The 13,834-nt window shown below is 41.0% G+C and overlaps 1 protein-coding gene across 2 annotated transcripts in view; it reads right to left on the bottom strand.

Annotated features, from left to right (window-relative positions):
* Positions 1 to 8,118: 8,118 nt before the first annotated feature.
* Positions 8,119 to 13,834, bottom strand: part of maml2 (mastermind like transcriptional coactivator 2) — a 394,218-nt gene continuing 388,502 nt past the window's right edge. For both annotated transcript variants that reach the window (XM_080196962.1, XM_080196963.1), the window contains exon 5: positions 8,119 to 12,753. In XM_080196962.1, the coding sequence (XP_080053088.1) occupies positions 11,720 to 12,753 (1,034 nt within the window). In that variant the 3' untranslated portion in view covers positions 8,119 to 11,719. The remainder of the gene's footprint in view (positions 12,754 to 13,834) is intronic.

Below are 13,834 nucleotides of genomic sequence, written 5' to 3'. Positions count from 1 at the left end.
GCACAAAGGAAGATTCAAAAAAGTACACTCCATTGCTGGCTCTGGTTAGGAAATAGGTTTGGATAGTTCAATGAAATTGTGAAGTGATATTGACAAATTGGGGGGATAGATGGGGGGATGGGCTAAAGATTTAACATAGAATTTAGTATCAGGTCATCTTCTTGGTTAAAAAAGTAAAATTTTACTCAACAATTTCTCCTTTGTCTTTTTACTTCCTGCAAATAAACGGTTACCAGCATGGGTCCCAGTTACTCCTGTCTTTTTGTGGGCGAGTTTTTGTTGCAGTTTTACTCAGGCCCTCTCTGTTACATTGATGACTGTTTTGATGCAGCTTCAGGCTCTCATATGGACCTGAAAAAAATTATCGGTATCTGCCCATGAAATTACAGAATGTGAAACCCCTTACCCCCTCACTGACCAAGGAAGGGCCTAAACTCTCCTTTCAGTGATACAGCATTTTACTTGATGATCCTCTAATTTGGTCGACTCTATTTGCTGCTCCCAGTGCTGTCTCCTCTACATTAGTGAGACTAAATGCAAACTGGGTGTGAACATGACCCCAGCCTTCTTGCCACTTACCATTTCAACTCAATATTTTACTCATGCCCACACGTCTGTCCTCAGCCTGCTGCAATACTCCAGTGAGGCCCAATGCGACTGGAAGAACAACACTGTTTAGTCCCACTTCCTGTTTTCTATTTACCAATTCTCAATCCATGCTAATGTACACTCATTTTTTGTTTACTAACATCCTATATGGAACCCTATCGAAAGCCATTTGAATATCCAAATTCACACATTCACTAGTTACATCCTCATAAAAATCTTAACACGTTTATCAGACATGATTTCTCTTTCATAAATCCATATTGACTCTGCCCAATACAATCGTTATTTGCTAAGTTCCAGTTATTACATCCTTTAGAATAGATTATAGCATTTTCTCTTCTACTGATACCAGACTACAGGTCTGTAATTCCCTGTTTTCTCTCTCTCCTTTTTGAAACAGTGGGGTTACATTTACTACTTTCCAATTGACAGGATGCATTCCAGAGTCTATAGGATTTTGGAAGTTGATGATCCACTTATCTGTGCTGCCACTTCTTTCAACTCTCTGGTATGTGGATCATAAAGACCATAAAATTTATTAACATTCAGTCCCAATACTTTCTCCAGTACTACTTTATTTTTACAAATATCTTTGGATTTCCAATTTGTGCTAGTCCTTTGGTTCTCCAGAATTTCTAGGAGAAAGTTTTCAAAATCTTCCTCCATTAAGACAGATTCAAGTATTGTTTAGTTACTCTGGCATTTACTTATTCTCCATTATAAGTTCTTCAGACTCTTCCTATTATGTGTCCATATTTTCTTTGCTTATCTTTTCCCTTTTCTGTAGCCATAGAAGATTTCAATCTGTTTTTTTGTTTCTTGTTTTTGTTATGTTTTGGGACTTTAGCCCCTTCTCCAACAAAGAGCAAAAGAATAGGTAGCCACGCCAGAGATTACCTAACCAATCAGTTTATTGAGATAGGTGTTACTTCATCATCGCTTAGGATGGAAGGGCGATAGAACTCTGCCAATCCTCTGCCGGTGTTGGACTGGGTTAAACACAATAAGAAGTCTCACAACACAAGTTAAAGTCCAACAGGAAAGTTCCACTCACCTGACGAAGGAACAGCATTCCGAAAGCTAGTGGCATTTACTATCAAATAAACTGTTGGACTTTAACCTAGTGTTGTGAGACTTACTGACATCACAGCACATCATATGGCTAACCACACAGAGATGCATTGCAACTCTATATTCTATTTTCTCTTTATCAGTTTCTCAGTCCTCCGTACTGAATTTTAAACTGCTCCATATTCTCAGGCTCACTATTGCTTTTTTTGGCAATTTAAAAACCTCTTCCTTTGATCTAATGCAATCTTTCACTTCTCTTGTTAGCCACAGCTGGATCACCTTTCCTGCTGGGTTAGTTGTGGCTCAGAGGAAAGTAAATTTAACCATTGCCTGGTTATCATTACTCATTTGAATGTAATTTCCCAATCTACCACAGCCAATTTGCCCCTCACCCCTTTGTAGTTTCCTTTGTTTTGATTTATGACCTTAATTTTAAATTTGACGATTTTGCTTTTAAACTTGATGGAAAATTCTGTCATGTCATGGTCATTCTTCCCTACAAGCTCCTTCACAATGAAATTATTAATTAGCCTTTTTTTACTGCTCTATACTAGGTCTACAATAGCTCATTCTCTAGTTGGTTCCTCAACATACTGTTATAGAAAACTCTCAGATATTTAACATCCAACTTTTCTCACCATCACTGATGGACTGTGGCTGAAGTATTTGATAACTACAGGATGTGCTGCAGCAATTTGTATTACTGAATTATTAACATCGTGGGCCGAAGGGCCTGTTCTGCGCTGTAATGTTCTATGTTCTATGAATATAAGCAACAATTCTACCCATCCCTGCCCGCCAATGCTGATAGTTCCACAATTCCCGAAGCCCCAATGACAACTCCAAAACCCCAGGAACATTTAGCTAACTGGTCTATCTGCCACTTAACCACACCACCACCCCCCCACCCCCAAACCCCCCAACCCCCAATCCCCCACTGCTCTTCAGCTAACCTTATCAGCATATCAAGAAGGTCAAAAGCAGCAACCTCAGGGAATGTTCATCATTTCCAGGTCACACATCATCCTGACAAATATAAATACCGCTGTTCCTTATCATCCCTGGGCTAAAATCCTGAAATTCCCTACCAACCATGCTTGAGGGAGCACCAACACCATAAGGACTGTAGCAACTCAAAAAATTCTGAGGAAAATGAAGGATGGGTCTTGCCAGCATTGCCCACATAATGAAACCAGATTTAAGCATGTTTGCATGACTGCACCAGCCCCAATTTGTTCACAACTGATTTTGATTGATATATGAAATCACGTTCATGATAATAATCTTCTTTGTAATTGAAGTCTTCTTTTTTCCTATTCGCTAGTTAGATTTGGGCTTAATGTATCCAGTACTAAAAGGATACATTGAGCTAGCTTCAATACTTCGACAAATGCTTCTCAGAAATTAAATGTTTGTAAGGTAAAAAGGCTTAGTCGGAGTTTGTGCCCTCCTGGAATCAGGAATGGGGTCAGGCATAGCCAAAACGTCATAATTTTCACAACGGAAATATTACTTTCCTGTACAGAAATGGGCTGAACAAGTGGGAAGAGATTCAGATATTGATAACCATATGGGAAAGTTGTTTCTCCCCATCCCCCAGTATTTCCGTGGTGTTCCTAGGTTTTGGAAAGCTTCTGAAAACCCCCAGATCTGGCAGCATCTATGGAGGATGAAATAGAGTTAATGTTTGAGTCGAATATGACTTACAAAGAAGGCAACTGAAACACTAACTCTGTTTCTTGTTCCATGGATACTGCCACACCCGCTCAGTTTTTCCAGCACTTTCAGTTTTTATTTCAAATTCTCAGTAGTTGTAGTACTTTGCTTTTATTTTGAAAATCTGCCTTGTTTGAGAATTCAGAAAACTTGGGGGAAGCCTGCTGGAGAGTCAGAAACATTCTGACAGGTGCGCGTCAAATGTTTTGACAACTTAAAATAATATTGTTTCAACTCTAATGGAAAAAGCGCATTAATGCATTTAAAACTGGAGAAAAATGTACTTGGGAAGTCTGTCGTTGTGGTCTGAATAGGGATTTCTATGTCTAGAGTTCTTTAACTTGGAAAAATATCCCTGCAGCTGAAATTAAAAAAAATGCAACCAGCTGATTCACTCTTTTGACTGACAGGCTACCTGGTTTGAAATAAACTATCCATTCCTTCAGTTTCATTAGGCTCCATTGTCTGGCATTGCAAGTGTTTATTTGGACAGCTGATCCCACAATTAATGCTTGGCTGAAGTCCAAAAGCTTTTGAATTATTTATCTTAGTGGCAGGTTATGTGCATAATTTGATAAACAGTATTAAGAAATTTTAAAAAATTGTCTTTAATGTGATTACTAAATAGATGTTTGTTCTTACAACTGAATGACCACTTAAGAGCATTTAAAATCTTTTTCATTGGGAATTAAGTTTTTTCCTGCAGTTTGGATGACAGTGTGTTTGACTGACAGCTTTATTATGTTATTAGAGATTATTTTGTAAGTCCAATTCGAAGTATTCCCTGTCTAGGAGGTGAAAATATGGTGAGTATGGATTGAGGTGCTGGGCTCACATTTTGGAGGTCAGGAATTGGCATAACTCGTGTTTGCTGAACCCAACACTAAATTCCAGCTTCTGGAGTTTCTTTCACATTTGTGCTCAGATATGCCCATAACTACAATATGCCTTTATCTCATTTTATGTCCTTTAATCAAATCCTCTATTGTAATGAAACTCCATTTTAGCCTCCAACTCTCAAATGCTACAATTTTTCAAACGTGCTTATTCCAAGTCTCTGAACTTTGTAGTCCAATATTCAGTAAAGCAGGAAGCAGTAATTTTTCTGGTCTTTTAACTGCAATCTTCTGATCATTCAAAAAAGTTGCCATCAAGGACCCAGGCCTGAATTTTTAGGATAACAGGAGCTTGGCATCCACCATCACAAAAGTCAGCAGGGATGTCCAACTGTCCCACTGCCATTTTACACTCAGTCTTGATTGGCGTGAGGTGAGGTTTCTGCCCCTCACTTGGGAGGAAGTACCACCTTGGAGAACTGCCAGCCAATCAGATTGGCTAGGAGCTTTCCAGTCCCTGAAGCGACAGTGCTGCTTTGGCCAAAAGACAAAGGACAAGGAGCGGCCTGAGACTAAATCCCAGTAACCAGGTAAGTGTAAGGCCCAGTGCAGAGTGGAGAGGGTAAGGAGGCCTGGGGATAGCAACAGGGATGATTGGGGTCACAGGGAATAGGCTGGGGAGTGAGGGATAACTTGAGATCACTAGGTCTTAAGGCGAGTGTGCCACCAATACAAAGGGGCTTCTGATGGAAGTGACCTTTCCAGCCTGAGATCGAATTTCTTTATATCCCAGAGCTTCAACCCACCTGCTAGCCTAAAACTTGAGATGGGCAGGAAGCAGCACTTAATTGGCAATTACGGGCCTCAACTGGGGCAGGGGCTGGCTTCCCATCTGAGGTCTTTCCCATCCCAAAGTAAAATTGCTGAGAGGTTGGGGCAGATAAAAACCCGGAGGGAATCCTGTTCCTGCAATTTCACACTCCTGTCACCTAAAAACCAAAGGAAGGTAGGGGTGGCATTAAATTCTGGCCCAGTTCTTTTCTGTTTCCTTCAATATATTTTCATGGTATTACTTACAGTAGGACTAGGGGGCACAGCCTCAAGATAAAGGGGAGGCGGTTTAGAACGGAGTTGAGGAGGAACTTCTTCACTCAAAGGGTGGTGAATCTCTGGAATTCTCTGCCCGTTGAAGTGGTGGAGGCTGCCTCGCTAAATATTTTTAAGAAGCGGGTTGATGGGTTTTTGATAAGAGAAGGGATTAAGGGTTATGGGGAGAGGGCGGGAAAGTGGAACTGAGCCACGACAGATCAGCCATGATCTTATTGAATGGCGGGGCAGGCTCGAAGGGCTAGATGGCCTACTCCTGCTCCTATTTCTTATGTTCTTATGTTCTTATGTTCTTACATCATATTTAAAATGGACAAGTTTCCCTGAAAGCAGATTGTTAGAAGCACATTGGACCATAAAATACGCTCTTTCAGGGACTATGTACATACTATGTCCCAAAATCACAAGTGAGCAGGAACTGTCAGCATTTTTCCAACTTAAGTGTGTTGCTCAACATATTGGGTAAGGACAAACAAAAAGCACCCTTTACCCATCAATGAAGCAGGTGCTAGATCATTGCACATCAGAAACACTTTCTTCAGCTTTCTGCTACGACATTGGGATTGGTTCATCCCAAGAAGAAAACCAACCCTAAACATTGCATAAGTTAAAAGCCATCAAGATCCTGATTATCCCACTACTGATTTCAACAACCCTGTACTCCAGGTCCTGGCTTCAACACACTAATTATCCTCCTCTCCTCCTCTTGGCCCCTTGATCACTCCTCCAGCCCATGGTAATTCCCCGCAGTGCTGATGCTGATTGCAGGAGCCTGATCCTAATCCTAAGCAAGTATCATCTCTTGAAGTGCCATCATGATTATGATATGGTCTGGGGCCTAATATCTGGGGCTCCTCGGATTTCATCCTTTGTATGCAGGGGAACATATTGCTTGAGGATGCCTAAAGGTGGTTGCTTCCAAATTTAACTACTGCTGTTTGTTTCAGCATGAATCGATAAGAATTGGTGAAACTTAAAATTTAAGACTCAAAGAAGAAGTAATATTAATATGGCTTCAGTGTTTCCTTGCACCCCTGTTGTTTACACTGATTATTGTCCAATGTACATTTGGTGCATTGAGGTCGGGACGATACTTGAGTCTAATTTGACAACAAGAGTACAGTTTCAGGTGCAAATTCCAATTGTACTTACAGAAGAAATGATCCAGGAATGACTCTCCATCGAATATTTCTGGTTAATTTGCCAGTTTACCAGAGGCTAATGTCACAAACAAAGTACCACTGCAGAGGACAGATGAGCAGTTTGCTGAGGTAGCATGCAGGAGAATACTGAATAGGCATGCACAGCAAAATAGTAGATGCATTAGCTTGGCTGCCATGATGTGGAGATGCTGGCGTTGGACAGGGGTAAGTACAGTAAGAACGCTAGGTTAAAGTCCAACGGGTTTATTTGGTAGCACAAGCCACAAGCTTTACAAGCTTACAAGTAATCAACTCTTAAAGGTACAGACAATGTGAGTGGAGAGAGGGTAAGCACAGATTCAAGTGATGTGTACTGTCTCCAGCTAGGACAGTTACTGAGATTTTGCAAGCCCAGGCAAGTCGTGGAGGTTACACTCACATGGTCTGTACCTTTAAGATTTGATTACTTATAAAGACTTGCATTCCAACCATTATTTTGTAAATTGAGTTTGTCTCTTTAGATGCCCTGTTTGTGAACAGAATTCCCATTCACCTGATGAAGGGGCAGTGCTCCAAAGCTTGAGGCTTGTGCCACCAAATAAATCTGTTGGACTTTAACCTGTGTTGTGAGACTTCTTACTTTGCTTGGCTGCCAGGCAAAGTCCGGTAACTGTCAAGGAACATGGAGGAGTCCAGCACCAATTTGGCAGAGGAAATGACATGGATTTTGCCTTCTCCCCGCAGCCTCTAATCTAATCTCCCTGCCTTGCTATAAATCCAGAGGCAATGCCACTGCTATCCCCAGACCTGTAGGCGCACAGGTCTCCAGCTCCTCTGTTACCCCTGTGAGGATATAACGCTATTCTGGCAAATGGACAGAAATACTTTAACAAAATGGCAGACACTTTCCAATAGAAAAAGTTTAATGAATTTTACTTACGTGCAATCAAGGTTCTTGGTCTTTTAAACCAAGCTGCTGCAGGACTCATCTTCCTGCTTCATACATTTTTATTTTCCCCAAGAATTGACAGAACCTAAATCCATAATTTGCAATCCCAGTATTATAACCAGTTGGGCTGTGTGCCATCAGGATGTCACTGATTCAATGTGTCTGGGTCCACACTGGGGATGGAGCGGCGTTCACCCATATCAATGAATAACACTATGTGGATCTCCAGGACACCTTCCCCAGGGAAAGCCCAAGATTCAAGTTCACACCTCAAGAGCACTTTAAATGACCTTCAAAAGAACTCGTGATGTTTGTGGAACTAAACTCCTTTGTTAGCCTCCACTATCAATATGGGAGGAATCACTGCAATGCCTGATCTGGCCAGAGTTCATACACATCCCTTCTAGCCAGAGATTCAAGATTGCGATGAAGGAAAGGAAAGGGAACTGATTTATTTACTCTTGCCCTTAGACAGAGGACACCGCAAGTCCCACTCTCAAAACTCCTGAAATCAAAACTGCTGAAATCAGCAAGGTCAACATACTAGGGATCAAGGCTATTTCACATTTTTTTTGAGCTGCAGTCCCACAGATCAGTTTAAAGTTCATTGAATGAGCAGAAGGTGGTCTGCTTGCTGTTTAATTACAAAGAAAAATAAATCACAGCACTTTCATGACACATTGCTTGTTGCATCTGCAGTAGTGTATTTGGAAATATTTCAAGAAAGATATTGTATTACAATAAAATACAAAATGCAGTATAATAATAGTTTCAATAGAACTTTTACAAAATCTATTATACAAAAGTACCATTCCTCATGGTCTGCATATCTAAAAGACTTGGTTCTGTCATATTCATTGATTGTTTCAGTTTGCAAGTCAACCTTGTGGCATGAACTAAAAACACCAACATCATTAGCCACCTAGCTGAAGAAAATTGTTTCTGTGGGGTTAACCTTGACTCGGAGCACATCAGAATAGGTGTCTCTGACTGGAATAATTTACAACAGCAATGAAATGGCCCAGTGATGATTAGATTAGTCCATTTGTTTTCAGATCAACTCTAAAAAAGGGAAGTGCTGAGGTTCCAGCTAATTCAGTCATAACCTGTTCACCCCTAACCTCAGCACTGAAAAGTGCAGAACGAAAATGACAAATTCTAATATTTTGTTTTTGACGTTGATACCATCCTCTGTTTAGCGTTATCAACAATATTAAACTTCCATTAAGGGGACAAATCTTTTTCTTAACGCATGTAGAAATACAATACTGTAGGTTTATTTCACTGTGGGTATTCTGGTACAGAGTGATATGTTTCCATCCTGTGTCTGGTGATATGATAAGCACCAATGTCAGGAGCATTTCAATACTGCAGCTGAAATTCAACTAGAAAAGACTATTTGAATTCTCTGCAACCTTTGGGCATAGAATATGGGCAACTGAAGCTAATTTTACTGGAACTGATTGAAGACTCTTAGTTGACTTTGGAACTGCAATAAATCTTTTGAATCACCCTGTGGTCACTGCGCGTCTTATTGTGAAGCACATTTTGACCTGTTTTTCTAGAAACACCTCAATATTCTAGATGAGCTCCGACTGAGCTGTTGGTGGAAAATGAGCTAACTGTCCAGGAAAGTACAAAAAAAACAATGATACTGCAATTGCTTTGAAACAGATTTTAATAAGAACTTGGGATCAGATGAATATGTGCATTTGTATCATTAGCAATACTTTATCAAGTATTAAGGGTGTCACCTTTCTTTTTTGGTATGTGAGATGCTAATCATGGCTTCATGATATCACATTAGGGCAAAGGGAAGAAACAGGTCCCAAGAAATACCTCAACTGGTTCGGGTATTGAACAGATGGTGTTGCCATTATTATGCGTACACTCTATCCAACTGAGCTAACCGGCCCTCCCACATCACTGTGTTAAGTCAAAAAAACACACTTTGTACTACCATGATTCTGCAAAATCTTTTGCGCAACTTATAACCATTTTCTCAAACCTCCTTTCCAAAATGTCTCACATCCACATTACGCCTTCAAACCAAGAGGAACTCTATAAAATGAGTAACTGCATGACCCCTTGGCTTAGACTCTTTAGAAGTAGAACCACCAAAATCAAAATCTTAAGGGTGTTGCATTTTCCAGATTGACTGCATCAACAGCATCAAGAACTTAGGTTCATAACATCATAAAACTTCTCAAGGTGCTTCACAGGAGCAATACAAAACCAAATATAATTTACCGAGTCACAAAGTACATATTAGGTTAGATGACCCAGAAATTTGGTCAAAGAGGTAGGTTTAAGGAGTGTATTAAAGGAGGAAAGTGAGGTGGAAGGACAGAGAGGTTCAGGGAGGGAATACTGGAATCCAGGGCCTCAGCAACCAATGGTGCAACTACCTGTGGTAAATCAGGGATATTCAGAAGGACAGGGTTAGGGAGAGCAGATATCTCAGATAGTTATGGAACTGGAGAAGATTACAAGATAGGGAGCGATGTGGCCACAGAGGGATTTGGAAACAAGGATGAGAATTTTAAAATCAAGATGCTGCTTGACTAGGAGTAAACGTTGGCCAGTGAGCACAGGGGTGATATGTAAATGGACTTGGCGCAAATTGAGACACAAGCAGCAGAGTTTGTAACCTTGGGTTTAGGGAGGATTGAATATGGGAGGCCTGCCAGGAGTGTACTGGAACAGTAAAATTTAGAGGTAACAAAGGCATTAATGCGAGGTTCAGCAGCAGATAAGCAGAGAAGGGTGATGATAAAGAGGTGGAATAGGAGGTTTTAGTGATGGTGTGGGGTCAGAAGCTCATCTGGGGATCACCAGGGTTGCAAACAGATTGGTTTAAATGTGACAATTGCCAGTGAGAAGGTTCAAGTCAGTAAATGGGGAATAGAGATTGGAGCTGGAACCACAAACAATGGTTTCAGTCTTCCCAATGTGTAATAGGAGAAAATATCTGTTGTATTGGATGTCACAGACGCAGCCTGATTGTTTAGGTTTAGGGTAGGATTAAAGAGGGCTGGTGGTGAGGTAGAGCTGGATGTTATCAATGTGCACGGGAAAATTAACGCTGTGATTTTGGATGATGTCACCAAGGGGTGGCACCTAGATGAGAAATGAGGGGACTAACGATAGATCCTTGGGTAATAATAAAGGTAACGGTGTAAAAGAGAAGTCATTGCTCATGATTTGCTCGGTACGGTTAGGTAAGAATGGAACCAGGTGAGAGCAGCCCTGCCCAGATGGACAACATTGCAGAGGCGTACGGTCAGCCTTGTCAAAAACTGCAGAAATGTCAAAAAGGACAAGGAGGTAAAGTTCACCTTTGTAACAGTCACCATGCGTGACTTCGACAAGAGATGTTTAGTATTGTAGCAGGCAGAAACCTGAGTGAATGGATTCAAACGTAAAGTTCTGGAAAGGATGGGAGCAGATTTGGGAGACAACAACAGGTTCAAAGCTCCATCACATTGGCAAGCTGACAACAAAGGAAGCAATTTGTTCCAGGCAGGCTGGAACTTTACCTACGTTCCAGATCTGTATTTAGACATGTAGAGGCTCTTTAGCTTAGCCCAGGCTACAGGTGGTGAACACCTCCTTTCTTTGTGATAAAATGGAAAGAGTGACACTGAATCCTGTGTATACTGTTTCACTCACAAATAGGCTGAAGTGGCAGAATGATAATGGAATTTATAATTAAGACTAATAACATTAGCAAGTTTTGCCACAGAAGTTCACAATGGATAAATGTAAATCAATGAAACCAGAACAGGTCATTCATAAAACAATAACTATACTGTAAAACACTTTAAAAGGAAACTACTGTATGCATTTGAAACTGATAATAAGTAGGTTGCTGATCTAACATACAAGTCAATTTAAAACTATGACAGAAAACAAACATGTACAATTTAATTTTTGTAAGTAAAAATGTTTCACTACAATGATTCACAGAATTTTTTTCAGAAAAAAAGTATAAATATAATCTTCTTGCAGAGAATATGATTTTCAGTAAAAAACATATTTTACAAAACTTTTTTCTAAGCACATAAAATCTATGTATTTTGAGCCCAGTAATATACACTTGGTGGAAAGAATGTACTGTATGTCTTTACACTATTATTCCATTCAGCCAACTGTACCTAATCGGGCACATCTGTGCACACCTGCGATTTGTTGTGGGGCTCCTTGCCAACTTGTTATAGGCACAGATAAATTCTGTCCATCAGTACTTCTCCAAAAGATAGATAATATTTACCAATCCTCAGAGTTTTTCACGAATGCTGTCCCAAAATTTCGTCAAGATTTAAGTCCTTCATCCAGTCATCGTTGCCAGTGCTACTTTTTATCAATGAGTCAAGGAAGTCAGAGTCGCTGCTGAGTGCGGGCAGTGCGCTGTCACCTTGCTGGCTCAGAAAGTCAAATGCTAAGTCAGTGCTGTGATTTGTTCCCTGGTAACTTCGAGGAGTCTGATTGGTGGAAGGAAAATTGGTTGTGGGCAACGTTTGCAGTGAAGGTGCCTGGCTCATTACAGACATTGTTGCTGCTGACTGGCTCATTACAGACATAGCCTGAGGCTGCGGCCTGGGCTGATTAGCTCTAGGAGTTGGCCCACTCAATGAGCCAAGTGTTTGTCCACTCATTGCTTGGTTCATTTGGTTCAAAGGTCGCATCTGAACTCCTGGAGCTATCTGGTTTGGTGGTGCCAGGCCTCGCTGAGTGAAATGTTGGCTGGACATGTTAGGTTGCACAGACTGACTTGAGAAGGAAGGGTTATTAGAGAATCGAACATTAGGCCCCAGTTGTGTCTGTTTTGGAGTTACCTGCACCCCCTGGGGTGTCCAGTTCTGTGCCGCCAAACTGGAGTTGGTCATCATATTTGTGAGTCTCTGTGTAGACATACTTGTGTTTATGTGGTTCAAAACTGGTCTCAACTGCTGCGGAGACATGGCAGAACTCCCAACGGACCCAGTGCCAAACCCAGACATTGTGGTCCCTTGACCTAATGTTGGCTGCCGTGGCATCATTACATTGCTCTGGGTCATTCCCATTTGACTTTGACTTGTGTGATGCTGCAGTTGATTAATACTGGAGGAAACAGTAAATACTCCCTGCTGGGAAGCTGATACACTTCCATATATTCCTATGCTTCTGTCACTTTGCGTTCCCGATATAGGGGGCAATCTCGGCCCTTGGCTGTTTGGTGAATTTACCTGCAAAAGACTGGAGTTTGCAGGCATCACCCGGTGGCTTGGAGCAGGGTTTGACAGAGGCTGAGAAGCATTCAATCCCATTGCAGCTGCAGCACCTGTAAAGTTAAATTCGACTAATTAATTCCATTGTACACTCCAATAGAGAGTCACATAAATATACAGCAAGTAAAATGGTGACATAAATACAGAAAGAAAGTTAAAGATAAAGTCATTAGTAATGTTTTTTTTAGTTGAGATTTTACTAATAGAGTTATAGAGGTTCACAGCATGGAAACAGGCCCTTCAGCCCAACTTGTCCATGCCACCCTTTTTTTTTTAAACCCCTAAGTTAATCCCAATTGCCTGCATTTGGCCCATATTCCTCTATAGCCATTGTACCTATGTAACTATCTAAATGCTTTTTAAAAGACAAAATTGTACTTCTGGCAACTTGTTCCATACATTCACCACCCTGTGTGTGAAAAAATTGCCCCTCTGGACACTTTTGTATCTCTCCCCTCTCACATTAAACCTATGCCCTCTAGTTTTAGACTCCCCTACCTTTGGGAAAAGACATTGACTATCTAGCTGATCTGTGCCTCTCATTATTTTATAGACCTCTATAACATCACCCCTCAGCCCCCTATGCTCCAGAGGAAAAAGTCCCAGTCTATCAACCCTGTCTCAATAACTCAACCCATCAAGTCCCGACAGCACCCTAGTAAATCTTTTCTGCACTCTTTCTAGTTTAATAATATCCTTTCTATAATAGGGTGACCAGAATTGCACATAGTATTCCAAGTGTGGCCTTACCAACATCTTGTACAACTTCAACAAGACACCCCAACTCCTGTAATCAATATTCTGACCGATGAAACCAAGCATGCCGAATGCCTTCTTCACCACTCTGTCCATCTGTGACTCCACTTTCAAGGAGCTATGAACATGTACCTCTAGATCTCTTTGTTCTGTAACTCTCCCCAGTGCTCTACCATTAACTGAGTAAGTCCTGCCGTAGTTCAATCTACCAAAAAACATCACCTTGCATTTGCCTAAATTAAACTCTATCTGCCATCTGTCAGTCCACTGGCCCAATTGACCAAGATCCTGTTACAACTGGAGATAACTTTCTTCACTGTCCACTATGCCACCAATTTTAGTGTCATCTGCAAACTTACTAACCATGCCTTCTATATT

Source organism: Carcharhinus amblyrhynchos, chromosome 10 (genome assembly GCF_965287045.1).
Source record: "Carcharhinus amblyrhynchos chromosome 10, sCarAmb.v2.hapA, whole genome shotgun sequence".
In the NCBI taxonomy this organism is placed as follows: domain Eukaryota; kingdom Metazoa; phylum Chordata; class Chondrichthyes; order Carcharhiniformes; family Carcharhinidae; genus Carcharhinus; species Carcharhinus amblyrhynchos.
This window is presented reverse-complemented; position numbering and strand designations above follow the sequence as displayed.